The sequence below is a fragment of the Fonsecaea multimorphosa genome (assembly GCF_000836435.1).
Source record: "Fonsecaea multimorphosa CBS 102226 unplaced genomic scaffold supercont1.6, whole genome shotgun sequence".
NCBI lineage: Eukaryota > Fungi > Ascomycota > Eurotiomycetes > Chaetothyriales > Herpotrichiellaceae > Fonsecaea > Fonsecaea multimorphosa.
The window spans coordinates 1053679-1079966 of NW_015971640.1; the positions used below are offsets into that span (position 1 = coordinate 1053679).

The 26288-nt window shown below is 52.1% G+C and overlaps 7 protein-coding genes across 7 annotated transcripts; 6 read left to right on the forward strand and 1 right to left on the reverse strand.

The window, feature by feature from the left end:
• Positions 1 to 1588: 1588 nt before the first annotated feature.
• Z520_04121 (uncharacterized protein) lies at positions 1589 to 2489 on the forward strand (the record flags this gene model as incomplete). Its single annotated transcript, XM_016774631.1, has 2 exons — positions 1589 to 1628; positions 1699 to 2489. The coding sequence occupies 2 exons, from the start codon at positions 1589 to 1591 to the stop codon at positions 2487 to 2489; spliced, it is 831 nt and encodes a 276-aa protein (XP_016634558.1).
• Positions 2490 to 8376: 5887 nt separating this feature from the next.
• Z520_04122 (uncharacterized protein) lies at positions 8377 to 11508 on the forward strand (the record flags this gene model as incomplete). The annotated part of the gene is made up of 1 exon (XM_016774632.1): positions 8377 to 11508. The coding sequence occupies one exon, from the start codon at positions 8377 to 8379 to the stop codon at positions 11506 to 11508; it is 3132 nt and encodes a 1043-aa protein (XP_016634559.1).
• A 3311-nt stretch (positions 11509 to 14819) lies between these two features.
• Positions 14820 to 16643, forward strand: Z520_04123 (uncharacterized protein; the record flags this gene model as incomplete). Its single annotated transcript, XM_016774633.1, has 4 exons — positions 14820 to 14862; positions 14927 to 15049; positions 15111 to 16038; positions 16094 to 16643. The coding sequence occupies 4 exons, from the start codon at positions 14820 to 14822 to the stop codon at positions 16641 to 16643; spliced, it is 1644 nt and encodes a 547-aa protein (XP_016634560.1).
• A 1085-nt stretch (positions 16644 to 17728) lies between these two features.
• Positions 17729 to 19768, forward strand: Z520_04124 (uncharacterized protein; the record flags this gene model as incomplete). The annotated part of the gene is made up of 3 exons (XM_016774634.1): positions 17729 to 18214; positions 18269 to 19624; positions 19676 to 19768. 3 exons carry the CDS (start codon positions 17729 to 17731, stop codon positions 19766 to 19768), a joined length of 1935 nt encoding a protein of 644 aa, XP_016634561.1.
• Positions 19769 to 20880: 1112 nt separating this feature from the next.
• Positions 20881 to 22541, forward strand: Z520_04125 (uncharacterized protein; the record flags this gene model as incomplete). The annotated part of the gene is made up of 6 exons (XM_016774635.1): positions 20881 to 21096; positions 21188 to 21268; positions 21350 to 21603; positions 21675 to 21826; positions 21892 to 22043; positions 22146 to 22541. 6 exons carry the CDS (start codon positions 20881 to 20883, stop codon positions 22539 to 22541), a joined length of 1251 nt encoding a protein of 416 aa, XP_016634562.1.
• Positions 22542 to 22909: 368 nt separating this feature from the next.
• On the forward strand, positions 22910 to 24002 carry Z520_04126 (uncharacterized protein; the record flags this gene model as incomplete). The annotated part of the gene is made up of 3 exons (XM_016774636.1): positions 22910 to 23240; positions 23398 to 23511; positions 23629 to 24002. The coding sequence occupies 3 exons, from the start codon at positions 22910 to 22912 to the stop codon at positions 24000 to 24002; spliced, it is 819 nt and encodes a 272-aa protein (XP_016634563.1).
• Positions 24003 to 25008: 1006 nt separating this feature from the next.
• On the reverse strand, positions 25009 to 26070 carry Z520_04127 (uncharacterized protein; the record flags this gene model as incomplete). The annotated part of the gene is made up of 1 exon (XM_016774637.1): positions 25009 to 26070. The coding sequence occupies one exon, from the start codon at positions 26068 to 26070 to the stop codon at positions 25009 to 25011; it is 1062 nt and encodes a 353-aa protein (XP_016634564.1).
• Between the last annotated feature and the right edge of the window lie 218 nt (positions 26071 to 26288).

Consider the following 26288-nt stretch of genomic DNA (forward strand, 5'->3'; position numbering starts at 1 on the left):
CTACAAGGCTTTGTTCAACCTCATTGTTCGGCCAAGAACAGCCACGATCATATACCGCTAGCTGTTGGGGCTTTATGAGAATCTCATGGCGAAGCTGACGCAAACCTTTTCTAATGCTTTCGGGAAATATACAATAGGTAGATTTCACGGTTGAGTGCACAGGATACCACTTCGGACCGCGTCTCAACAGATAATAGGGACGAGGATCTCCCCCGCTCCTCACCACTGAGGCTTTCTTCGCCGAAATCAAACAATTTGGACTCGTCAGAACTCTCGTCGGTGCCTATCACAACGTTCTCTATCGTCATCTAGGCATTCTACTGCCACCGAATGTGTACCGAGCAGAGAACAGTGACCAAGTCGTCATTCAGTGACAAGCACGTCATGTCGAACTCCAACTTAATGGGCCCAGGGAGGCAAGCTCGAGGAAGGCCTTCCCACCAGGGTTTACAGTCTTTCTCCTTCAGCTTGGCAACGCTAGAACAACGACCTGCCTCGAGCAGTTTCAAACTTCCCCCGCAGGCCATCACCCCATCAATTGATGCCTAAGAAATTTCAGACAGGTCGAACCATCGTTTATAGAGGTTCGCCGGAGCAGAAGTCCGATAGTCCCTGTTAACGAAGGTCGTCCTGAAGCAAAAGGGGATATTGACGACAGAGAGTGATGGGTCGTTGTCAGGGTCTTGAGCATCCCCCGATAATTTCAACTCTTTTATCTTTGATCGCGACTCCAGGAAACTTGGGTCTCGGTGAGGGGCAGGGGTGTTCCCATCACATACGATAGCTTGTCCCGTTCTTCACCCCTGGCCATTTGGAGGGATAGCGTATCGCCTCAACCCAGAAAGCCAATACCCCTTATTTCAAAAAAAATTCAAAGAGTCAACTGACGGAGGTAAAGTCCTTGTTGGCTGCGGAAGTTCCGTTATATCGGGAGCACCAGCTCGACAATTTCTAGCAAAGCGTGCCCAGAGTCAGCTCCAAGCTGGTGATCCCTTGTACAAGAGTTGGCGAGAGGCAGGCATCACCGAGGGTGGATCCAGGAGACTCTAGCCGCATCGAAGAAATGGGCCGAGACCGAAGATGCGTGGTATGCGGCTATGAGTTGCGAGATGCTCGCGTGGAAGTGGCCTTGGACGTGGTTCTGACGAGCGCCTGCGTTGTTGCTTGATGATCAATTCTGCCCTAGAGAAACTATCCGTAGACCGCTCTAATAGACTGCTTTGATTTCTCGATCTCTTGAAGTCGGCCCTGGAGAGGGCGACCGAGAATGCATAATATGGCATACTTTGAATCAGGAAGTCTAGTGTTCGTGGCGAGAGTATGAGAGATCCTCAAGGTATCTCGCTCCACTTGTGCGGTATTTGATGCGGTCAGACTTGCTTTATATACCAAGGTCCGCTTGCTCTCAGAACATCATTTATATTTGCGGGGATAAAGACTTAATGTGTTCTTTGTCACCGTACTTAGGTAGCTGTCATAGCAAAGTCACGTTTCCTTGATCCAATCGACGTCAGCACGCCGTCCTTGGTCGAGAACAGCTTTCTCGATATCGCATCCCGACTTCAAATCTCCGCGTCGACGTGGGAAGATGGCCGGCAGGGGCTGGCCAACACCCGGCAATCGTGGATGTTGGTGCTAGACAACGCCGATGATCCTAATGTCGACTACCATATTTCCCCCCTGGCACGTGCGGCGTAGTGGTGCTGACGTCGCGGAACGCCGAGTGCGAGCAATATGCCACCGCGGATCACGTGGCTTTGGAAGGACCCCCGACCGATGAGGCGATAGGACTCCTCCTGAAAGCCGCCAACGTCGTTCGGGAGCACCGTCCTCGGTCGGAAGACGATGCACGGAGGGTGGCCGTCTTGCTCCAGTCGCATCCTCTTGCCCTGATCCAGGCGGGGGCTTATGTGAAGCGAGGTCACCGTCGCCTAGGAGACTACCCGCGAGTCTACGAGCGTCAACGGAAGCGACTTCTCGAGTTCGGACCGTCGCAAGCTCAATCACGGTATCGCGATGTGTACGCGACGTTCGAGGCGTCGGTAGAGATTCTCCAGACAAGTCCGACCGAGTCGTCGCGAGATGCACTGGAGTTGCTGCCTCTGCTGGCGGTGTGCGGGCCGAGTCAACTGCCATTGTTCGTGTTTGAGTCACCATGGAAGGGAGCGCAGAGGATCGCGGCCCGTGAGCCTGGCGACGAAGATGGGCTTGGTCTGACGACGTGGCATGCGTCTCAACTGCCATCACTAATCCCAGCCCATGAAGACGCGTGGGATTCTTTCCGGCTGGTGGAGGCCGTCAACATGCTCAAGGCCTTTGCCCTGGTGTCGACAGATGTGGATGAGGAACACGTGTGTGTATCGATGCATCCGTTGGTGCATACGTGGGCAGGCGACCGTCAAGATGATCGGCAACAACACGGGTCCTGGGATGGGATGTATTATGGCGGCGTCGCAGAGCGTTTCAGAATGCGCCTGGGACCGCCGTGACCAGCGTCTGGATGGAATGTGGATGGCTGCTTCATAGGATGAGGGACGACGGCACCGTTTTCCGGCTGCTGAGAGCACGTCCGTAAATGAACATACAATGGTGGAACATTCAAACAGTCCCTTGCAGGCATGTTCGGATGCGTCACGGAAAAATTGGTTCCAAAGGAAACGCGCAATGAACAAGCAGCTTAAGGACCGGACGCCATCAGCAAAACGCAGCCTGAGTGACGGAGTCGACACCACCGAAGGTGGAGGCCACCAACCCTCCACAACGGCGCCGGCTGAAACCCCGAGCGGCTATTACTATGATTGGTGGCCACAGGCTGACTCAAACACAAGTCTTTTTACATCAGCAGAGTTGTAGTCAATACTCTGGCCTTGGCTTTCACCTGGAGAAGCACCTGGAGAAGCAGAGACGACTGGGTCTGTATGGGTTTTGGAATTAAAATTAGCGAATACCAAAGCGATATACCATGGATCTCTCGCTAAGAGGGTAGTATTTAGGAAGGCTTATGGTGGTTATACACAAATACGATCGGATTTGTAGCTTTCTTCTCAACTGCAAACTTATGGGTGACAATAACAACACATTCGACCTGATTATTATTGCATTGGTTCTCGGTACTATGCTCGTCGTTTTTGTTGGCCTTCTCTAGCTCTGGAATTCCTACAGTCGCGTGACGCGACCGATTCGATAGGACCAATTACCATTGCCGGCAACAAATGGTAATTATATTTGGGCCCCGATTAACCATATATAACTAACAGATAGGAATAGGAATACTAAATTAGACCTGGAATAAGCCTCTTCCCCTCCTACCTGGGACAAATGCTCCTCCCCGGAATAGGCACGTTTTCTAATAAGAAAATCACTTACGGTAAAGAATCTAGGTTGACTCCCCTTGCAGGGCACCGAACACCTCCGCCGCGAGTACGCCCTCGAGGCTCCTACGTCCTCTGACGCTAACTTTGTCGACGTTCCTATATCCGTTATCTCCGCAAGTTCAGCAGCCTAAGCTCGCTCACACAAAACGAACCGAGATGACGGTACCGCTCTCGATTGATTCTGGATATCCCAGGGTGACGACCGTCCGTGCCCAAAGATCAAGGGTTCCGCTTTCCCAAATTGGTAGATTGCGAGGTCTCGCGCCAGAGCCTCCTATATCTGAGCATCGTGAGTCTAGCAGATCTGTGTCTGGTATATACTGATCTTAAAGCCACCTGCGTCAATCGTCGCCCTGAGATACTGCCCCGGATCCGAATCTACCCGGAGAAAGGTCGATGTCTGTAAGCTGTTGCGAAGGAAGCCGGTCATATTACCTATCTTAAGGGTACACATCTGGGGTATTTGACAGGCAAATTAGTACCTCCCAACACGTACAAAGACGGGAAGTGTTATGCGATGTTTCGGGAAGATCTCGACGAGCACCCGGAGGCCGCTGATATAGTCACTGACTGGTGACTGAATGACTAGTTGACAACGCTGCGCCTGGTTTCCAATCTCTTTGCTGCTGGAAAACATCTGCAACTATATTTAGTCGGAATCGTCCTGCATTTCCGATCCCTCAAAAGAGTCGGAATCGTCCTGTTTTTTCGGTCTCTCATAAGAGTCGGAAAATGCGCGCAAATCTCGTCTGCTAAGTCCATCCACTCTGAATAAGGGTAGATGAGATTTTTCTCGCAGATCGTTGCGATCCATGATCACAAGATTCAGATCATTTCTCGCAGAGAGTGAGACCATGTGTAGATCTTCGCCATCCAGGTAAAAATTAACGACCTTGAACTGCTGCGGCTGTTCAGTCGATTGAGAGAGAACATGGATGGGCTTGCCCCCGACTGTGACGCGATTTGTGCCCAGAAAATCAATAACCTCAAGGTCACTTTACAACCTCAAGCGCCCAATGAACTGGGCCTTGATCTCCTCCGGTGTCCATCCCCCACCCATAGACTTGTGTTTGAGTTAGCCTGTGGGCCTCCAATGATAGTTACCAATAGCGTACAGTGTCCCAAAAAATGTTCAAAGGACAAGTCCTGCGTAGAGACGGCAATGTGTGTCGCGGCCTTGAGCACGCCAATTGAACATGTTTTTCACAAAAAGTCCCCGGAAAGGAGCTACTCGGGTTCCCACAGTTTAGTACCCTTGTTGAAACGATGCCTGCACCTCGAGAGTTAGAGAACAACTTTACAGAGTATCAGATCTATACCAGCGATGGGATAGCGTACCAGTGAAAGCGGGTGTTGGTAAGGGACCTCCTGCCGTACTCTTCGGCGAGAATCCTGACCGAGTCGTGCGGGGCTTTGACGCCGATGCCTTCAAAAGTTGTATCTTGTAAGGGGAACAGATCCTCCCTCTACAAGGACAGACGGTCAGCGATTTTCGCTCTCTGTTAATACACAATTTGCCCCGGAGAAAGAGCTTGTTACACATTGGCTATCGGCGCCTCAAAAATCTGGGATACAATTCAATGTTGCCTTTAAGCAAGGAGATGCGCCACATCTTAGAAGGCTTTTCCTGATACACCCTTCCTGCATTCGTCCAACACAAGTGATTCTGGAATAATAACAAGCAAACGTGGAGCACTCTTCGCGAGAGATAATTCTGAAAAAGCTTTGTGAAGTTCAACGGCGTTGTATCTCGAAAACCCTCTATATCAGAATCTAGGTGAATAAGGTATCATGCGGATTCCATGATGCAAACCTGCGGAAAAAGCCAGTACATATAATCGTCACTCGGTTGACGAGATTTCTCTGGGTAGAGACAAATACTTGTATTCAAACTCAGAGGTCGTACGTTTGAGGCGTACGCGCAAGATAGTCTTCGTAACAAATTGACCGATTGACCGGTGGATATTACCATGGGTTCTTTTCACTTCTTGCGTGTGTCATATTTTACAGGCCTGACAACTGCCATATGCACGCCCGACACTCTTGTTATGGACGCCATAGGAGGTTATAATGTAGTAATTGCCAAGCCAGATTCAGTTGGACTCTAGAGTTGAAGGGAAAGTCTGCATTCCGTGTGTACGATATTCAATCAGCTTTGATGTAAGCTCGTGTGGCAGTCCGTTGTCACTCTTTCTGGTAACATTGAGGAGACTTTTATTGGGAGTGCGAATTTGAAACTCGACCAAATTATTTAGTCATTGCACTTTTATCGTCAAAAGCATTAGCAAATACAGGTGTAGTGCAAGTGACTGGATTGTAAGCTTACGCCCTCTTGGATCATCCCCGCTTTCGCGACGGGCTCGTCCCTTCTTCCCGTACGAGCCCTATATCACGTTACCCATAGCAAGAAGCAAACGAGAAGTAGGCGAAAACACAAAATAAAGGTCTGCATCGCCTGAGCAAGACTCATAAGAAATAAATCGGTTTTATCGCCCGAAATGACCCTCGCCAGAAACAAACTATATTATCTTTATAGAAAATGGATACCATAAGGTCCAGAGGTAAGCCGCATCCTCTCCCTCGAGGAGTTGTGGCTAAGCATTGTTGAAGATCGCATCAGGTTACCGTGTCCCAGTATCATCACAACATGAAAGCCTTATAGGTACCATTTTTGCTTTCTTCCTTCCTTTCTTCTTTTCTTTATCTGCCCCTCCTTTGGGAACATTCCAGTGGGGGAAAGCATGCCTCTTTGTCCGCATGTGCAGTGGCTCGATCTCGACGGCGTAGCACCGGAATGGTCGTTGTTAGATTCAGAGCGCCTGAAATCAATCATGGTTTATTGATTTCATTATACTGAAGGCATGGCTGACGTGAGAGCAAACCAACATGCAAAAGAGCCAAAAGCTTTATGTATCAAGGGTTATGATGTTCTGAGCCATAGGCTCTATCTGCGGAAGGCTTGATTACAGACTGAGTGAGTGAATGTTATTTACCCTGGCCTCTCCCGTGGGATCTGCACGCTACCACTACTAGAGCTAGTCATTCAATCGCAACCCGGCTGTTACTGCCTTACATAACCAGGCACACGATTGAGGGTGGTTAAGGCCTTTGTTGTTCTATCGACCTAACTGCCGGAGACTGCGATTTAAATTTTGGGGATGTGTCCGTGGACGCCAGCACTGTATTCAGAGCTTCGCGATTGATTCCGCCATCGCCTGCCTTACCTTGCCCGTTCCAAGGTACCCCTCCGAGCATGGCTGTAATGCTGTCAAATGCATCATCTACCTTGTTCCGCAGCTATCGCCTTGCTTCCCGTAGTCTCGGACAACCACCAGGACTTACGTTACTGTCTCAATGGCTCCATATGCACATCGATCATCTTCCCCAACTTTCTGCCCTCGAGCGTGTGTCGCCAGCCAGGAATGACCCGTACGCAGTTGGGCCAGAAGATAGGTCTGGTGTCTGATAAGAATCACGGACATCCACAGGCTTCGTCGAGACGGAAGTCCCTCGTCGACTCGTCTCACGTGCTTGCCTTTCGTAGTGGCCATACAGTCTCGTTCCTATTCATGTTGAATTTTCCAGTGGGCGGCCTTTCTATACGTGGATACTAGATGGCCAAATTCCTGTTGCTCTGGCAAGTTGACCGCCTCTTTCGCAAGAAGGCCCGCTGCTTCATTGCCTTTGTTGCCGCAATGCCCTGGAATCCAATGGAGTCGGATTTTGATGTTTCGTATGCGGAGCGCCTCGACTCTCTGCAGGTTGTGCCGCAATACTAATTTGACCAGGCCTGGCCGACGGCTTGCTGATCGCTTGTAGCGCTGATTGACTGTCGCTGACAATGGTGTAGATTTCTTCCTGGTTCTCCGTTGCGCCGCTGTCTTCCGTGTCAACGATCTCTATCGCTCTGCTGATGGCCGTCAAACTCGCGACTGGACCGTCCAGTCCATCGCTGCGCCGATGCCTCTTTGTCAGGTTCGCCTCTCTTGATTGACGTGACTTGGCGCTACCGCAGCTGCGACAACCGTTGCACCTTTAGCTGAGGCATTGGTAAAGAGCATCTGCCTCCATTTTCTTGTAGCGGTACAACAGCATCCAACGCTAGGGTGTTGTCCTTTTCGATCGTGATCCTATCCATCCGCAAGCAAGCCACGTGAATCTTCCTCCTTGCTGGCACGATCTTCTTGGACGTTGTCCATGATGATGGTTGAGGTGAATACGGAGATTGGCGACTTCGAGACATGTGGTCAATTTCGAATATGTACAGGCAATGACGGTACTGTGTCAAATGGAACGAGGTACCTACCGAGGTAGGTAGGAATGGAAATTCGTGGAGATCTCTTGGCTCGGAAAGTTACCCCAGAAACGGACATTCGGCAGCCTCGTGTATGATGTCAACAGCACGAACAACAAGAATCCCGCCTCTCGACTCGGTAGAAGACCAACTCACTCTTGACAAACAAGACCTCCGTATGTTATTGCAACTCACGCGTTTGACAAGCCCTCAGCATAAACAAAGCATTGATTCTTTCATGGCTGACGAATGACCCTCAAGGAACAACCACATAAACCTGCACGCCCTCACTGTTGATCTACTTCTCCCACGAAGTATCATACTCAGCACGCCAGCAAAGACTGGGTGCGGCCAAAGCACTTGAATAGTAACCCAAACCTGCGTCAAATGACAGATTCAATCTCTTATATGCTCTAGACCGCGCTCAAAAAACAGCCCTTTTGGTTGCCCGGACAACATCTGCCTAGTCGTACCTCTGCCTGCGGCCTCAACACCACCGCGCAGCCCCTCGAGCTCAAGCCACAATCCCGAGACCTGCATCGCGAGTATATATCCCAAAATTTGTTGTCGGCGGGAATCAGACCCATGTTACTCCGGGGCCTCCATTAAGACGAACGCCACAATCTCTTCGATTTCACCTACAATCTTCCCAACAGCGTTGAGATGGTGAGGGAACAGCAGGCTCCTCGCAACCCGCTTGCGCCAGCCATGGGTAACTCGCAGCCTTCTCAAGATCCTCAGAGCAAAGAAAAGATCCCTGGCACCGACGACCCTCCAGCTCCGCAGTCTCTGTATCCAAATCTCCAGAATGGCATACCCGAGCAACCTCAATTTGGGAGGCCTTCAATGCCTGGGGCATCGCCACAACCATATGCAAGAACACAGCCGCTCATGCGACCTGGCACGAGTGCTAATACATCGGCTCCACGCCAGGTGAGCGCGAGTCAACAACAAGACAAATATTCAAACCTTTTCGTGTCGGCGAAGAGACCCGCGCAAAGACCGGAGCTACACAAACCTCATGTTGTGGCAAATCCTCTGCAAACACTCAAAGACAATGCTGCGACCGCCGGACACCCTCCTAAACCCACCTCCTCTCGCCCTCCTCAAGATGACGATTTCTACGAGATCCCTAAGCCTGTGAACTTCCCAACGTGGAAGCCAAAGCCATTTGTTCCACCCACATTTTCGTCTCAGCAGCCTCCAAATCCATACTTCCGAGCGACTGCGATAGACATTACTCAAGAAAACCCCGTCCTGACTCGTCCAGCACAACCCTTGAACAACTCTTTCTTCCGAGCAGAGCGATACGAAACGACTGACCCGTACACATACATGAACTCTACTCAAGCCAGTGAAAGCATCAAAGCTCTACTTGAAGGCGCATTTGAAGACGAAGAGGAAAAACCGAGAACGAGGCGGAGAAAGAAGGAGCTGGACAAGAAGCTTGGTGATTTGGCTGACATGGTCAAAGATATGTCGGTTACCAGCGAAGACAAGAGTGAATCAACCCAAGAGGAGGTGGAGGAAGAAGACGACGACGATGGTGCCGTTCCGGGACTGAAAGTCAAGCTCTTGCCGCATCAAATTGACGGTGTTGACTGGATGGTCAGCAAAGAAATCGGCAAGAATAGGACTTACGGTGGCATCCTCGCCGACGACATGGGTCTGGGAAAGACGATACAATCAATCGCTCTCATGCTTAGTAACCCAAAGCCCAGTGGTGAAGAGCCGGAGAAGAGCAAGCGCAAATTACCTGAAGCTGTCACAAAAAGCACCCTTGTTGTTGCCCCGTTGGCATTAATCAGACAGTGGGAAGGGGAACTGAAAGATCGCATCGACGAAGACCATGCTCTCAAAATCTGTGTTCACCATGGACCTCAGAGAACAAAAAGCTACAAGGATTTAAAGAAGTACGATGTCGTCATCACAACTTACCAGACACTGTCATCAGAGCATGCCGGATGTTCAGAACACCTCAAAGTCGGATGTTTCGGTGTCCACTGGTATAGGATCATCCTGGATGAGGCGCACTCGATCAAGAACCGTAATGCAAAAGCTTCCAAGGCTGCTTGTGCTCTTGATGCTGCATACCGCTGGTGTTTGACTGGAACGCCGATGCAGAACGGTCTCGACGAACTCCAAAGCCTCATTCACTTTCTTCGTATCAAGCCTTATTGTGACCTGAATGAATGGCGTGAGAATATCACCAAACCCATGAACAATGGAAGAGGAGGTCTTGCAGTTAAGAGACTGAGACTCATCCTAAAGAGCTTCATGAAGCGAAGGACGAAGGATATTCTCAAACAGGAGCACTCTAATGAAGGCGGTAAAGGAGTGGCAACCAAAGGAGGCAAAGGTCCCGGGTTCAAGATCGTGGGACGAACCGTTCACAACGTCGAAGCCGACTTTACAGACCAAGAGCGAGAGTTCTATAAACGCCTGGAGTCGAGAACGGATCGAAGTCTGGAGATGATGATGGCTGGGAACAAGATGAGTTATGCGTCGGCGTTGGTCCTGCTCATGCGACTACGACAAGCGTGCAACCATCCAAAGCTCACGGGCAGTGACTTGAGCACCGAGACTGATGCATCCAGTGGCATGCAGACCCCCAGCCGCAGAAAGGGCAGTGCGGAAGATGACATGGACAGTATTGCAAATATGCTTGGTGGCCTTAGTATGGAGACCAAGAGATGCGATATGTGTCAGATCGAGTTGACGCCGAGAGAGGTCGCTAAAGGTGCCATTCGATGTGCTGAATGCCAAGAAGATTTGGATAAGCAGACGGATCATGTGAAGGAGATCAAAAAGACGAAGAAGGAGAAAAGACAGAAGCAAGAGCAAAAGACAGTCCGAATTCAACGCAAGCAGGCAAGGCGCGTTGTGGAGGATAGTGATGACGACGAGGATGAAGATGGGAGAGAGGAAGACGACGAAGAAGATTCGTCCTCTGTTGACGATGAAGAAGACGACGAGGACGACGAATACTCGTCATCCGGCGACTCTAGCTCTTCGCAACCCGTGCTCCTTCAGTCCACCAAAATCCGCCACCTCCTATCCATCCTGCGCGAAGACTCGCACACGCACAAATACATAGTCTTCTCCTTCTTTACATCCATGCTGGATCTGATCGAGCCATTCCTCCGCTCCCATCGCATCCACTACGTCCGGTACGACGGGAAAATGCGCAACGACGCACGCGAGGCTTCCCTCAATGCCCTACGCACCGACCCTGCGACACGTGTCCTGCTCTGCTCCCTCCGCGCGGGGAGCTTGGGACTAAATCTGACCGCGGCGTCGAGGGTGGTGATTCTGGAGCCCTTCTGGAACCCCTTTGTGGAAGAACAGGCGATAGATCGGGTTCATCGACTGAACCAGACTCAAGACGTCAAAGTATTCAAAATCACCATCAAGGGTACAGTGGAGGAACGAATTCTAGAGCTCCAGGAGAAGAAGCGCGAACTTGCCAAGGCGACGATCGAAGGTCAGGCCCAGGGCAAGAAGGGCGCAATGAGACTGAACATGCAGGATATGTTGAAGCTCTTTGGTCGCGAGGCCGAGTCGGAACATCCTGTCGACGTGGAGGGAGTTGGCATGGGCATGGGTAAAGGAAGATCGAGGGGTTTACTGGAAGGGACTTCGAGTCGAGATACGCCTCCGTCTTCATCGTCCGATCCATCACAATCACAGGCTACGGCTGGTCGATATGGATCTACCACTACTGGTGGGATGAGTGGCAGTGGCAGCGCAGGAGGCGATCGACGGGAGAAAATGCGTGTGAGTGGCGATGGCAAGAAGAAAACATGGAAGGAACATGAAGTTTATGGGCGGAGGTGGTGAGAGTGTCCCATGAATTCACGAAGGACTTCACGATGTGATTGATGTTTTGAATACACGCCTTCAAATCTGACGGTTATGGATATGGACACAAGGGAGGGGGCTCATGATCACCTGTAACTTGGCATGTCGGACATTGCACCTCTTGCGAGGGGTCAGGGTTGGATGGTTTTCAGACCAGGACAAGACGATGATGAGCATGACAGTGAGCATGAGGATGGGCATTTGAGTAGATGACACAGACCAATGAAGACACGCAAGATTCCCTCAGCGAGGTTGTTTTCGTTTCCCCCCTTCGACCGAAGCATCGAGTCGGACACGGGTGGCGGGAGGCTGTCCCAGAAGACAGATGAACCTGACGCAAAAGGTTTGCGAGGCTGAGATTCCAGGAGAAGAAACCTTTTTCGTGGGAAGGGGGAGAAGGGTTCTTCGTTTGTCTTGAGGTATTCAGTGATTGAATAAAGTTCTCGCTCTTCTACCTGTAGGAGATAACGCACAAATCGGTACGGTCAATGTGGACAGTGTGACAAATTCTTCCGAAAGAGTCGCACAGATGGCGACGAATGTTGACTCACCGTGATTTGTGCTTGACAACTCAGGTAGACAAAAACAAGGAAAGCGTTCTGACCAGCTCTGTTGAAAAATAGTTTCGCGAAGTTCTCTACGTACTTGTAGGCGTTGGAGGCTCTCGAGGTCGGAAGGAATAACTTGGACCCGGCAACGGATCGATTTCCGGGTCCAGTCGTTGCGTGATAGCGACTTGGTGCACAGGAGTGAGTACTCATAGGTTGCTGGCAATGTCTACAGTCTGACGGACCATCATCCTCAGAGAGGGTAAAAGGCGTGATACTTTTCGTTGACGACGTACGAGGTAGATACGAACAAGGTATTGCAGTGTGCGGCGCACAAAGCAAACTGGCTAGGATCCAAACTCCGTCGTGACCAAGATTGGCAGAGGTGCGCTGCGTCTTCCGTGGAGCTCTCCGGAGGCAGCCTAGATTGGAATTGGTCAGAGGTGGTGCACTGTGGTGGTGTCGGTGGGCTTCGGGCGCCCAGGTATGGAGCTGGGTGGGTGTTAGGGAAAAGTTTACCGGGTTGGACCTTTGTCCGAACCAATGCAGACGCAAGCAGTTGTTTCACAACCAGGGTCAGCTGCAGCAGCAACGTGGCAGCCACCTTTTGCAGCAAGCTCACTAGGCCGCACAAGGGGTTCGCCAGTCAGAAAGGGGCCCGCCTCTTGCATGCCGCCCTCGTGGCTCTTTTTCTTTTGTTTCTGGAACAAACCCAATTCCGCGGTTGGGCTCGGATGTGGGCATGACGGCGGGACGGAAGGTTAAAAGGGTGCCAGGCGAGCAGGCTCAAGGGCCAAAGGCAAAAAGTCTCTCTGGAGTTGAACACCAGACAACCTGCCGGCGAGGTCGAATCCAGCAGTCAGGCCATTCGCCGGCGTATTGAGCGGCGAATTGATAGCAGCTTAGCGATTGATAGCTAATGACCAAGAACGACCCCAGAGAAAGGGGTAAGGCCCTAGAAGATGAAACGTGGTCAGCCATGGTCGCAGCTTGCAGGTAACTGCGTCTAGCTTGTTAGGGGCCAAGGGCGCAGTTAGAGGATGGGACGGCGCTCGATGGGCGATGGGGATGGCGGACGGTGATTGAGCCAATTTTGGACAGGATCAGGGAGACATGGTGCTTCTTTCCTTTTCGTTAGGAGCAGCCGTGGAAGTCTGCGGTCCCTATGATTTGCAAATTGTCGCCCAAGGGGCCGAGTGCAAGTACCAAGTAGTCCGACCCACGAGCTACCTCGGACTCGTAATGTGTAGAAGAAAAAGAAAAGGAAGGTTGAAGATTGTGAGAAAAGAACTGGCCCCAGGCTCCAGGCTCCGCCGGTCGGGAGATGAGATGTGTGCCAAATTTTCCAATTGGCAGCGACTGCAGTTTCGGTTTGTCTGGGTCTTGGTTTGACTTTGGCTTTGACTTTGCCATGTGCTTTGCCAACTGACCAGTGATGAAGGCTGAGGCGTGATGACGGAGAGTCACCTACTAGTAGTAGTAGGTAGAGGTGGATGGGGAGATGGATGTGTGGGTGTGTGTGCCATGTGGATATGTGGAATGCCTCGCCATCTCTTCTTTGTTGCCTTTTTCTGCTTGACAAAGTTGACATGCTTGTTCCTTGACATCCTTCCTTGTACGGGGCCGCCTTCGAGAAAAATCCGTCCATCATTTCATCTCGTGGAGTCGTGGGCGTCTCGTATTCTTCTGCATTCCTTCTGTTCACTACCAGGTAGCCTTCTCCCTCCTTAACCGCCACCCCGTCAATCGTCGCCTTCCGTCCCGCCCAAGCCGCCTCCAACGTAACGTAACCTCACTTCAATCAAATCAATTGTCGTTCGCCGCACTGACGGCTACCAGCCTACCACCCTTCTCATATTTCCCTGTGCAGATCCGATTGACAGTCCAACTTCAGCAAACTGGAGTACCAGCAAGGAACCGCATCCCCCCCCCTGGTCCCCTGTCAGAAAGGTTGGCCTCCGCCTTACCAGACTAAACAACGTTAGAAGGCACACTTGATGCTCGGCTATTGCATCTTGTGCTATTAGGACCCTGACCGCCGTCTTAAGTTCTCCAAGTCTTGACTCTCATGTCCGCATCATTTATCGCTATCCCAACTGTGGCAGCCTTTTAGTCGTTGCCCCCGAATTCTTTTCTGGCCCGTTCCAGGCTTCCCGGAGCCTTTCTGCTCTGTTTCTTCAGCATCTCGACAACCACACCTCCAAAAGTCTCTTTCTCCAGCAGAGTTTGTCGCCTTGCCATCCTGTTCCCCATCTTCTTGGGCTTGCGGCTTTTGACCTCCGGCAAATAACCGTCTGATAGCAACATTTTCTGAACGTCTCCCCTCCGTGCCAATATCTTTGGTTTTTGGATCTGGACGCTCCGCGATATCTTCCACCATCCTAACTTGCCGACGCGCCCTCTCTTGGTCTCCCAACCTCGGTTGTCCAGCTAGGCAGATTCTGATATATGCTAATTGAACTGCCATGTGGCTTGAATGAACCTCAGAATTGGTTCAACAGCCTGATCATCAAGCTCAACTCAATCCCGTAAATCTTTTCACCGCCATCCATCCCAGCGGAAATCCGTCGCACACCCTCACCACATACCGACGACCACACTATAGGCCACCACGGTGCTCTTGCTTTCGATACCCGCGATTAATTGTGTCGCCTGTGTTGCAAACCCTATGTTACTTCCTGCCGTGTCGGGACTGTCTTAGTGGAGGATTTTGTTCTGTTGTCTTTTTGTTTCGACTGGTCAATGGGGAATTCTCAGGGCAAGCCTGTGGTCTTGACCGATGAAGGTGAGGGTCTTGCGCCAAAGCATCAGTCTGAAAGCAAGAGATTATGTGCTCACAGTTCTGCCAGTCAACCTCAACCATTTTCGTCTGCTAAGAGTCGTGGGCAAAGGAGCCTTCGGCAAGGTTCGCATTGTAGAGCGCAAAGACTCAGGCTTGACATTCGCCCTTAAATACATCCGCAAAGATGAAGGTTCGTTCTGATCCCTGATTCAACCAAGCGAATCATAGGGGTTTCTCTGACGATGCCACAGTGGTTCGTTCCGAAAGCGTACGCAATATTATCAGAGAACGGCGGATGCTGGAGCATCTTAACCACCCCTTCTTGTGCAATCTCCGCTACAGTTTCCAAGATGTCGAGTATTTGTATCTCGTGGTCGACCTGATGAATGGTGGCGATCTTCGCTTCCACATCCAACGAAAGTCCTTCACCGAAGACACCATCCGCTTCTGGATGTCCGAGCTGGCTTGTGCCCTCCGGTATATCCACAGCCAAGGCATTGTGCATCGCGACCTCAAACCGGATAATGTGCTGCTAGACTCGGATGGTCACGTCCATCTGGCAGATTTTAACGTCGCATCCGACTTCAAGCCTGGCAAGCCTCTGACTAGCAAGTCAGGGACCTTGGCCTATCTCGCGCCCGAAGTGTTCAGAGGTTCGGGATATTACAGCGAAGTGGATTGGTGGTCGTTGGGTGTCACCATGTACGAATGTGTCTATGGGAAGAGACCATTCGAAGGACGCACTCACGAAGAATTGGTCGACGCCATCTGTGCGGCTAATCCGCGGTATTTTGTCACGAAGCCCCCCGTGTCGATGCCATGCCTTCATGCCATGACAAATCTGATCGAGAAAGACCGACGACAACGCATCGGCGCCACTGGATTCGACACCTTCACCTCGCATCCCTTTTTCAGTTGCATCAATTTCGAAGCGCTGGAGAGAAAGCAAATCCATCCCGTGTTCATTCCCTCTAGTGATAAGACGAACTTTGATGCCACCTACGACCTGGAGGAATTACTGCTGGAAGAGGCCCCGTTGGAAGCTCGAGCGCGGAAACAGAAGCCGCGCGCAGAATTGCGCAATGATGCTACGAGCAAGGAAATTCGAGAAGATGAGCTTCACCGCATGATTGAGACCATGTTTGAGCCTTTTGACTATACCCTGGCTAGTTATGACGTGTAAGGACTGGCTTCTCCCGGTCACAGTTGAAGACGACGCTAACCGATAACACAGGAGTGCTGCTGCGGCGGTTGCTGGCACCGTGCCCGAAGAACACGTTGAATTAGACATGGCACAACCAGAATCACATTCTATTCCCACGTCGCCAGATGGATCACCACCGATCTCGCCCACCGCGGTCACGACACCTTCGCGAGAACAAGAAAACTTTGGACCATTAGAGGAATTGAAAGCGGCAGTGCCGCAACCACAGCCACCCGGCCCACCTGGACCAACTGGACCACATGGGCCACCAGGTCGACCTGCGTCTTCGTCGAAATCATTCAGCAGACCGATTCCTCCGCAGCGACCGATGCCCGCCCAACGGCAGCCAAGCAAAGGGGGCGGAGTCCAGATGGTGTTGGATGAGTCGGGAAGTTGGACGAATCTGGCCGATCAGACCAGCCCTCATCAACAAGACGTAATACTGGGTGATGGCGGGAAACTTGAGAAGAGCGGCAGCATGCTAGGATTCTTGAGCAGGAAGAAAGGAAGGGATCGAAGTCCGAAACCAAAAGAGGCAGGCGTACTAGGCAAGGTTGGAGCACGACATATCATCAGCTGAACCCAGACGGCGGCGGCAACCGCAAACTTTCTCTCACGTCAGACATGACCAGATCGAACGGAATGCGAATTTGTTTCGACGTGGCTGGCTCCTTGAGGCCTGAATGCGTCAAGGATCTCGGCCTTTCCACAATAACAGCACAAAAGCTGGCAGATCGAATATGGGCCGGCACGACGCACAATCGGCCAGGGCCCGCCTTGCACGATTCTTCACTGTGGGTCAAGAAGCAGTCTCGACCGGCTAAAGACACCAGTGGACAGCAAAACCCGCCACAGCCATTCCCAGGCAGGTCACGGTATGACGGGAATCTATATGGGACAGTATGTCTCGACTTCAAATTGACCATTACAACAATCTGAAGCTGATATGAAGCTTGAGGATTAGAGGGAAACCGGCGGCAGGGGGTTGGAGGCGCACATTGTATGACTAGCCAGAATGGCCAATATGTAATGCTACAAGACTCAGCATGCTCCGTGGCAGCAAGCCATACACAGGACACCAAATATAATAATTATTCCGCTACGGTCAAAGGAATTGTTTATTGTTGTGTTGTGTGTGTCTAGAGTAGTAGTTGTAATTAGTAGTAGTACCGAGTAGGTGGTGAGGGTCGGTTGTTGCCCGGCACAAAGACGAGCCAGTGCAGCTTGGGGACCCACCGCAGCCACCAACACAAGCTCCCAGCAAGAGTCCAACTGCTGCTCTCCAGAACCGTCCAATGTCAACACTCGAAACCAATACACACACTCACTCCCTCACTCTCCCTCACTCTCACCTTGGTTCAGTGTGTCTCTGCTTCTTTGTGTTGCTGCTCACTTGTGCTGGCCCTACTGCACATATCCTTTATTGAGCCACTATTATGTGCACCTCTTAATCCCGGTTGTTGGAGTTGGAGGCGACAAAACACCAGGCGCGTCTGTCGCGTGGTCGGAACCCCTCCCTGCCATCCTGCCATCTTGCCATCCTGCCATCCTTCAACCACCGCTCTCGCCAGCCAACCTCCAGCCGGCAAAAGACAATCGCCTCTATCCTTATGAATGGCTGCCGCTGTATTCGTACCTCCCTCGCCTCACGATCTTCTCTCCAAAATGGCGACTTCCTCTCGTCGAGTTCCGCTGGCCAGCATTTCCAATGCTACCAACTCTCCCCACCGTCCACTCACCAACAGCAGCTCTAAGCGACCCAGGAGCATAGCCAATGTGTCTCAGCAGGAGAATGAACCTCCTCACAAACGCCTCGCCATCGACAGGACCGGTCGCGAGGTCTTCAATCCAGCGACCCCTCAGAAACAATCCCATCCGCCCTTGCCGGAGGGTCGCGTCTTTGAAAGAGGCCATGGAGAGTCTGCTTCGACAGCTTTCCAAAGAAGACTGGTGGCTGCCAGGGACAGAGACCGCACTGCAGGTCTTCGTGTGACCAAGAATGTTGATACTCTTCCCAAAGAAGACACGGCCGAGTTCAAAGCGTGGCAACGACATTATCGAAAATTGTTTCCCTCCTTCAGGTTCTACTTTGATGGATTTCCCGAGGATGTCAAGTCACGCTTCCTCCGGCACATAACAGCTCTCGGGGCAGTATGTTTTAGACATGGGCGTCTCAATCAGTGCATTTTGCTAACGTTGGTGTAGAAAGAAGAAAAGTTCTTTTCAAAAGCCGTCACCCACATCGTAACAGCTCGCCATATTCCAGCGGAGCTGGCTAAGAACACTTCCCCTGGAGAAGAATCTGCGCAAACATCTCCGACTGAAGACCAGCCTCAAACCATCAATCCATCTTTGCTCGAAAAGAACCCTCGCGGATCTGCCGGCCCCAATGTGACGCGCACTACCGTCAACCCGATGGATATCCTTGTTAGAGGGAAAGAGATGGGCATGAAAATCTATTCCATTGACAAGCTGCAAAGAGTACTCAACTCTATTCTCGATGACGCGGCAAATCATGGCCATCATACCCGAGCATCAGCACATACCACGCGACATCAGCGTGAAGACTTGGGGGAAGTTTTGAGAAATGAGAAACTCGGCGTCGCGTCGGAGAGGGAACTCCCATTTATGTCTTTGGTCGCGTTCAAAGGTCCATTCATCTATGTTCATGACATGGATGAAAAGCACCGTCCCACCTTGGTCAGGGAGTATCCGAAGGTGGCACGGAGGGCTGATGGCGAATGGCCTCAATTTCGATCTGCCAGTGTTGGGAAATGTCCATTCGTTGAGGACCCTGCTATGAAGAAGGATATCGAGCAGGAACAGAAACGAGCCCAGAAGCTTGCCTTGCAGCAGGAACAACAGCGTCAGCAACAGCAACGGCGTGAACAACATGTACCTCGCACCCGATCCCATGTTACTGTTGCCGCCGCAGGTCACGATGCTCCCCGACGTGCTAGCCCAAGGAAGGCCCTGCAAACGGTCGACAATGGTGCAAATGCATCCGTCGATCTAGAGAAGGAGAAGGAATCCAAGAGCCACTCGCTTGTTATGGAACGTCAGCCATCATTCCCTCCCATGCCGAGGCGAGGCGACCTCGAATTTGTCCGCCCGCCGCAGCTACACATGGCTCGAGAACCTGCAGCATCCGGGATCCAGAGATCCAATCTTACATCGGCTATTCAATCCCAGGTGATTTCTTCGACAGCGGCCACGGGAGCCAAAGCCGGCACGAGCAAAGAGGTGCATCACCAATTGCAGCGCCAGGTCCTTGAGCGCACCCATACTGGAAGCCTTTCTGTTGGGTCTATTCCGTCATCCCACCGCATGAATGACCTTGCCGGGGTTCTTAAGAATGCCCGGGGTACCGCTCCGCAAAGGGCAGCCAAAAGCAAAGCACAAGAGAAATTGGGCGGGATCCAAGAAGAAGCAGACTCCCATGCCGATGACATCGCGGCTGAACGCGCCACACATACGTCGAGGAAGAAGAAGTCTGTCAAGAAGGAGGCCAAGCCAGGGTACTGCGAGAATTGCCGTGACAAATATGATGACTTTGACGAGGTAAGATGGTGAAACCCCGGATCAAGGCCAAAAGACTGACTAGAAAATAAGCATATTGTGTCCCGTAAGCACCGAAAGTTTGCAATGACTCAGTCGAATTGGACGGAACTTGACGCCCTTCTCGCAAAGCTCCAAGCCTCTTGAAAGATGATGGGGAGCTTGGTGGGCTCCCGGGAGGACGAATGCGGCACTCCTCCGTGAGTCCTGATGAGCGACAGCATTTCACTCACTTTGAAATATATATTTGCTTTTTGCGTTTTAGCGGTTGCTATGGTTTATACTCGAAGCACCAGCAGAGCACGAGACAGCCTAACTGCAAAGGCTGACTGTTGGAGGACCATCGCTCGTACTCCAGCCTTGTCGGACGACCCAAAATCTAATCATATTGCGTAAGAATCTATTCTTTGTTCCAGTGCGGCAATGAAGGGGTGTGGAAGAGCGTGATACACGAGATGATGAAGGGAATGGCTGTCCACGAAGTTCAGAAAATTGGTGTATCTGATGTTCCTGGTCTCTCAATTCCGACGAAGTTGATCGTGCCTTGTTTTCCTCGTTTCTTCCAAAGTGTCCCCGGGATGGTGTATGAAGAGTGTCTATCCGTATTGGTGGCACCGATAAATATGCAGTGAAGAGCTCAAGGATACCTCGACCCTCATTTCCGTGGTCAATTGGGCCTCCACGTCTGATTTCGAGGCTGGAGACGACATTATATGTGTTCTCAGCGACGTCGGCACTAATTGAAGTGGCCGCATGTTGGGAATTCCAGTGGAGATTTGAAGACCGGCTTTGTTTGCTTTGAAGGTGGTCCGTGCGAACTCGATACCTATCTTCCACGGCCTTTACCGATTCGGCCACTTTGGAAGAGAGCTCAGTCCTCATTGTCGCAAGAGGGCTGCTATCCACTTTCACTTACATATCCGCCGTCTAGGGCCGAACTATCTCTGGACAATGAAACCTCCCTTTGTCCCATTGTCGATGCTCTCAAGGACTGAAGTACGCCTTCGAGAATACCGGATCCGGTCTCGAGATCTCTTTGACTCGAAAGAAAACCACCCTTTCCGATTCTGTACCATGGCCGCTATGGGGGATGGGGGGGAAACATCTGCGCGAGCGTTCTGCTTTGTGCTTACAAGTTACATGACTGCGTTGTGGTCCGACACTTACCCATTGCCGACCATGCTTTGAGATATCTCAGCCAGCTGCTAACGCCCCAGTCACATTTTTTATTACTTTGGTTGTCGAGTCGTTGTCCCACCATGAAGGTTAGAGGTCTCCCAGGTGTCAATATCCGCATTGCAACGACGCGTAACGACCCTTACGAGCGAGCAGGATGGACCAAAGATAAAGACAGAACAATAAGGCGAGTGCGACGGTGGAGGGACGAGCATGAGTGGTACGATGGACGAGTGGAGGCATTTGTCCTGTCACGGTCGTTCCTAGAATTCGACCGTGAAGACGATTATATGTGGGAGGTAATGAATGGCCTGATGCCGATCTTCGCACAAGACACTCTTTCCTCGGGAGACCCTGCCTGGCTAATACCTACCGTTTTCTATCATTTAGTGTACGGACATCCTGGGCCGCGGGGCCTTTGGGATGGTCGGCAAATGGACCAAATTTGACAAAAACGGCAGGGCTGTCGATGTAAGAGGAGATTTTAGACCCGTGGTGGTCTATTGTTGGAGGGGGGGTCGTGCTTTGCTGACATTTCATCATCCCACTTAGGATATTGCTATCAAGCAAACTGTACTCGACGGCCGTGAGCTTGATGAGGAAGGCAGACCAACTGTACCCACCGAGGCCGTGCTGGTGAAAGCGCTGGTGGATCAAGGGTGTCGAAACGTTGCGAGACTGCGCGACATGAGATACTTTGACTGCGACCGACCCAAATGGAGGCTGTACCTCGAATACTACCGATATGGGACCTTGCATGACCTGGTCCAGACCTACCGGCGGCGCAACAAACGGGGTAATTATGAGTAAGGCGTCCTCCTTCCAAAAAAAATCCACAAAAAAGGAAACATATTTGCTGACACGTTGATGGACGCAGTGATCGGATTCCAGAAGCCTTTATATGGCAAGCATTCCACGACTTCGCCCAAGCGTGTTATCACATGAAGGTTCTTCGGCTGGATAGCCTTGGAGGCAGCACGCCCCGGGGCGACCATTTCGCTCTGCACCTGGACTTGAAGGGACAGAACGGTATGTTGCTCATGTTCACACAGCCACCACCAAAATGCCCCGGGCTAATGAGAGAATGGTGCTAGTTCTGCTGGGAGACGCGCCAGGAAACGAGAAGCTTATGCCCTACCCGACGCTGAAAGTTGCCGACTGGGGCTGCGCTGAGTATACGAGCCTTGACGATGAGAGGAACAGCAAGAAATGGAAGGGTAACGGGACGATTTGTTGGATGCCTCCGGTAAGCTCCACCTGCCACATCTCCTGCCCTTTTCCCCCTTTCCGTTGCACAGTATCCCAGTGTGAACAAATGAGATACTCATGTCTCGCTTTGCAATTCCAGGAACAACGAGAATTTGGTCGTTACGGCGAAGACTGGGAGCGGCGCATCTTGGGAAATCGAGACCACCCTTTCTCGATGAAGCACGTCGTCTGGCAAATCGGCGCCAACATCTACGGGCTGATGACCTTGGACTTGGACAACGACGACCTCAACGCGCGGGTCAACCAAGCCGAAGGGATGGAACACATGTTGCGGAAACACGACTACTCGCCCTTGATGGGGTACCAGAGTCGAACTTACTCATCCGAGTTGACCAGCCTGGTGGACGATTGTGTGAGGGTGGATCCCGCGAGGAGACCGAGTCCGTACGAGTTGGTACAGAGGACGCAGGAAGGCTTGGCGCGGTTTACGGACAGGTATCGTAGGACGGGAGAACATCCAAAGCTGAAGCTGTAGACCATTCTGCACATATGTATTCCCAGTACCTAGCTAGATAGAAGATTTGTCTGCAACCAGCGTCGTAATGAATTAATTGTCTGAAGCATCTTGATCCGGACTAGTGCGATCTGCAGGTGGATCTTGATTGATCGCGCAATATGATTGGTTCACGCGCTTTCCTCTGCCAATGCAGCAAACTGCGGAGTTTGCGAAAAGGCATGTCCTCGACGTACCAGCTCTCTTACAAGCCACTGCTTGCTATCTACCGCCGCTGAGACGTTTAGAAAGCCGTTTACTCAGAAATCCCGCGAGAACGATGAGCTAACAGTCCCGCATCTCAACTTCCCACGCCTCACCACCGACAAGACACCCTCTACAAAACAATCATGACCTGCAGCAACTTCCAATCCTCCTTCCCCTTCCGCCGCTTAGTCCGCGAAGCCTCTCGCGCAGGTTCCCGCGAGATCCCCTCGTTCCTCGTCCCGGCGCTGTCGCCGACTCTATCTCGACCACTTGCCAGAAGGCAAGCCTCGACGCTCGCTGCTGAGGTCGCTGAGCCCCGAACCCAAACCCCGAGCTACCAGTCCCGCATCGGGAGAGCCCCGATCAACGTGCCGCCTGAAGTGTCGTTAAGGTTTTACGAGTTGCCCAAGGGGAATGTAAGGAGTCGGCATCCAGATACGCCGAATGTGGCGTTGGAAGTTACGGGGCCTTTAGGTAAGGACCTTGGAACAGAGAGAACCCCTGGAGGAGCAGGAAGGCGCAAGGGAAGAGGAAGAGAGGTGCATTGAGCTTTGAGAGAACCCTGGGAGAACGACGCAATAGAAAGACAAAAAGGTTCATTGAGCTTTGGGGCTGACTGGCGGTATGATAGGACAAATGACTGTGCCTTTACCGCCGTATCTACAAGCCGAACTCGACGAGTCTGCGAAGAAGATCAACATCAACGTCAAAGATGCGGAGGAAAAGCATCAGAGAGCCATGTGGGGTGAGTCTAACGGTCCATAACTCCTCCGTCGAACAAGAAGTCAAAACAGAATGCACCGGGAGGAAAAGGAGAGCAAAATCGTGCTAACAAAGAAATTCCCTCTTCTGTGGTATTTAGGGACAATGCGCGCGCTCGTCCAGAACTCCGTCTCCGGGGTCTCCGAAGGCCATCTCTGTATCCTTCGACTCGTGGGCGTCGGCTACCGTGCCACGATCGAAGACACCGCGCAGACCAGGTCCCCCGAATACCCCGGCCAGAAGTTCGTGAACCTCAAACTCGGCTATGCGCACCCGGTCGAGATGGGCGTACCGAAAGGTGTCAAGGCCTCGACCCCGCAACCGACCCGGATTTTGCTCGAGGGTTGTGATAAGCAGGTGATCAAGCAGTTCGCGGCGGAGATCCGGAGGTGGAGGAAGCCCGAACCGTACAAGGGCAAGGGGATTTTTGTGAACGATGAGACGATACGGTTGAAGGCGAAGAAGATCAAGTAGGCGGGCAATCAAATGGGAAGAGGAGGGAAGGGAAGACGGAATGGAGAAAGTATGGCTGCTCTGGTAGGAAATCGGGGCTGGGACTTGGAAAGGTATTGTCTGTCCAGGAACAGCTGTCCTCAGGACCAGCATCAGAACTACCAGCTACCAATACCAACAGCACCAGGCGACCAGATGGCGACAGGACCCGGTGCAATGCATCATCATCTCTCCGCCAAGAACGCACGTGTTCTCCATTCCATGGATGTACATATATCTATCTACACGCAAAGCCAGCCCGATTCTACCGTGGAAGGAGAGATTGCAGAATATAATGGGGATTTTCCCCTCTCTGTCCACCTATATGCACGGGACCGGGTGAATTCAGAACTTTCCTTCCAAGGCACCACCAAGTGGCCATCATCGTCATCATCATCACCGTCTCACAGGTGTGGATGGATGGATGAATATAATAAGTGCGTTGTACGTCCCCAAGGGGCTTCCAAGGCTCAGTTAGGGGCTGTAAGGAAGAATCCAGACTCCAGACTCGTTTTCAGAGGTAGAAACCCCCTGGTTTAGGTACTGTAGGGAAGGGTACGTCTGGTTCTCTATCTGTGTACTTCCGAGTCTGTATGTAGGCATGTAGCTCGTTTAGGGGTTTGGTCTATACCGCCGCGCTTCTTCTTCTTCTTCTTCTTCTTCTTCTTCCGTCTTGAACGCTTTTGGGATTTCTTTTTTTCTTGCCTCTGATTCTTCTTCATCTTCTTCTCTTCATCATAGCCGTAACTCTATCATGTCAGGTAGATAGAGAGGTCTAGGACTTGACGAGATATGGGGTAGCGTAGCTGTAGCGTGCAATCACCCGGCCCAGACACACACACCCATTCATTCAATCATACATTCATTCCTTGGATCATTTCATCCATCTATCGACTCGTTCATTCGATCAATCACATCAGATCACTGTTTGAACTCATTCTTCTTCGAGCTCTTCTCTATGCCTCTACCTCGTCTTCTTCTTCACGGCCTATTTCACCGCCAATACCTCCTGGACCGTCTTGAGGACCTCTGCGTGCACGTTTGCCGGGGAGGCCACAACGCCCTTGTTCTCAGTGAGGGTGCGGCCAAGACTAAAGTTGAGTCTCTTGCCAGCGACATCGGTCACCTGCCCACCAGCCTCGCGCACGATCAGGTCGCCAGCGGCGTGGTCCCAGATCTTTTCAATGTAGTCCTTGCGCACGGGCAGGCGCAAATACAAGTCGCCGGCGCCGCGGGCCACGCTGCCGTACTTGGCCTGGCTGTCCATCTGCACGGGTTTGCCGGTAATGCCCAGTTTTTCGGCGATCAGGGCGTTGTCGCCCTTGGAGGAGTGGCCCGGTTCGACGGACTCGCACATGACAGCCTCGCTTACTTTGGAGATCTTGCTCACGTGGATGGGGTGGCCCTGAGTAACGGCACCACTGGTCAAGGGTTGGGAGGTCGCGCCTTGGCCCTGCACAGCGGAGAAGAGAACACCCTTTCCCTCAGTGTCTGTGGCGGCGGCACCAATATCTTCGGTGAGCGGGGCCGAGTCATCGACGGGGAGGTTTGGGCAGCCTAGCACGCCGACTTTGACGTCGCCGTCAACCATGAGGGCAAGGCACACGGCGTATTGTCCGCCTCGCAGAAACCCCTTTGTGCCGTCGATGGGGTCCAGCGCCCAGATGCGGCCCTTGTTGCCGCCGGCCGAGTTCCCCTGGTCGATGGCATCGAGCATGGCTTCTTCAGACTTGAGCGGGCCGCCGAGCAGGGCGTCGCTCTCGGGGTCACTGAGTCGGGCATCCTTGACCAGGTTCCAGATCTTGGAGGAGAGATCCTTCTGCTCACGCAGAGACGAGGCCTCCTCTTCGCCGACCACTTCGTCGGCGGGGAAATTGTGCTTGATGGCGGCGATGATCAGGGCCTGGGCACCGAAATCGCCGATCGTCACGGGCGACTTGTCGTCCTTGGACACGGTGCCCTTGGCCTTCTCGTGGAAGACGGCCTTGGTGAGAATGGCGGCGCGAGCAACGGCGAGTTGCGCGACCTTGAGCTCCTTCTCGTATGCCATGGTGGTGGTGGTGAACGTGTTTCTGGCGTTATTGTTTTTGTTGGTGTTGAGGATATTACTGCTGATCGCGTGGGGGGAGGAGCTTCGTTGGATGCCAAGCCCCGATATGAAGCTTAAGAAGGCGGTGGAGGGTGATGCGGGCGGAAATTGAGCGATCAATGCACGCAGGCGAGGCAGCAGAGATGAAGTTGCTGCTGGACGGCGAGGCGATGCCAGGA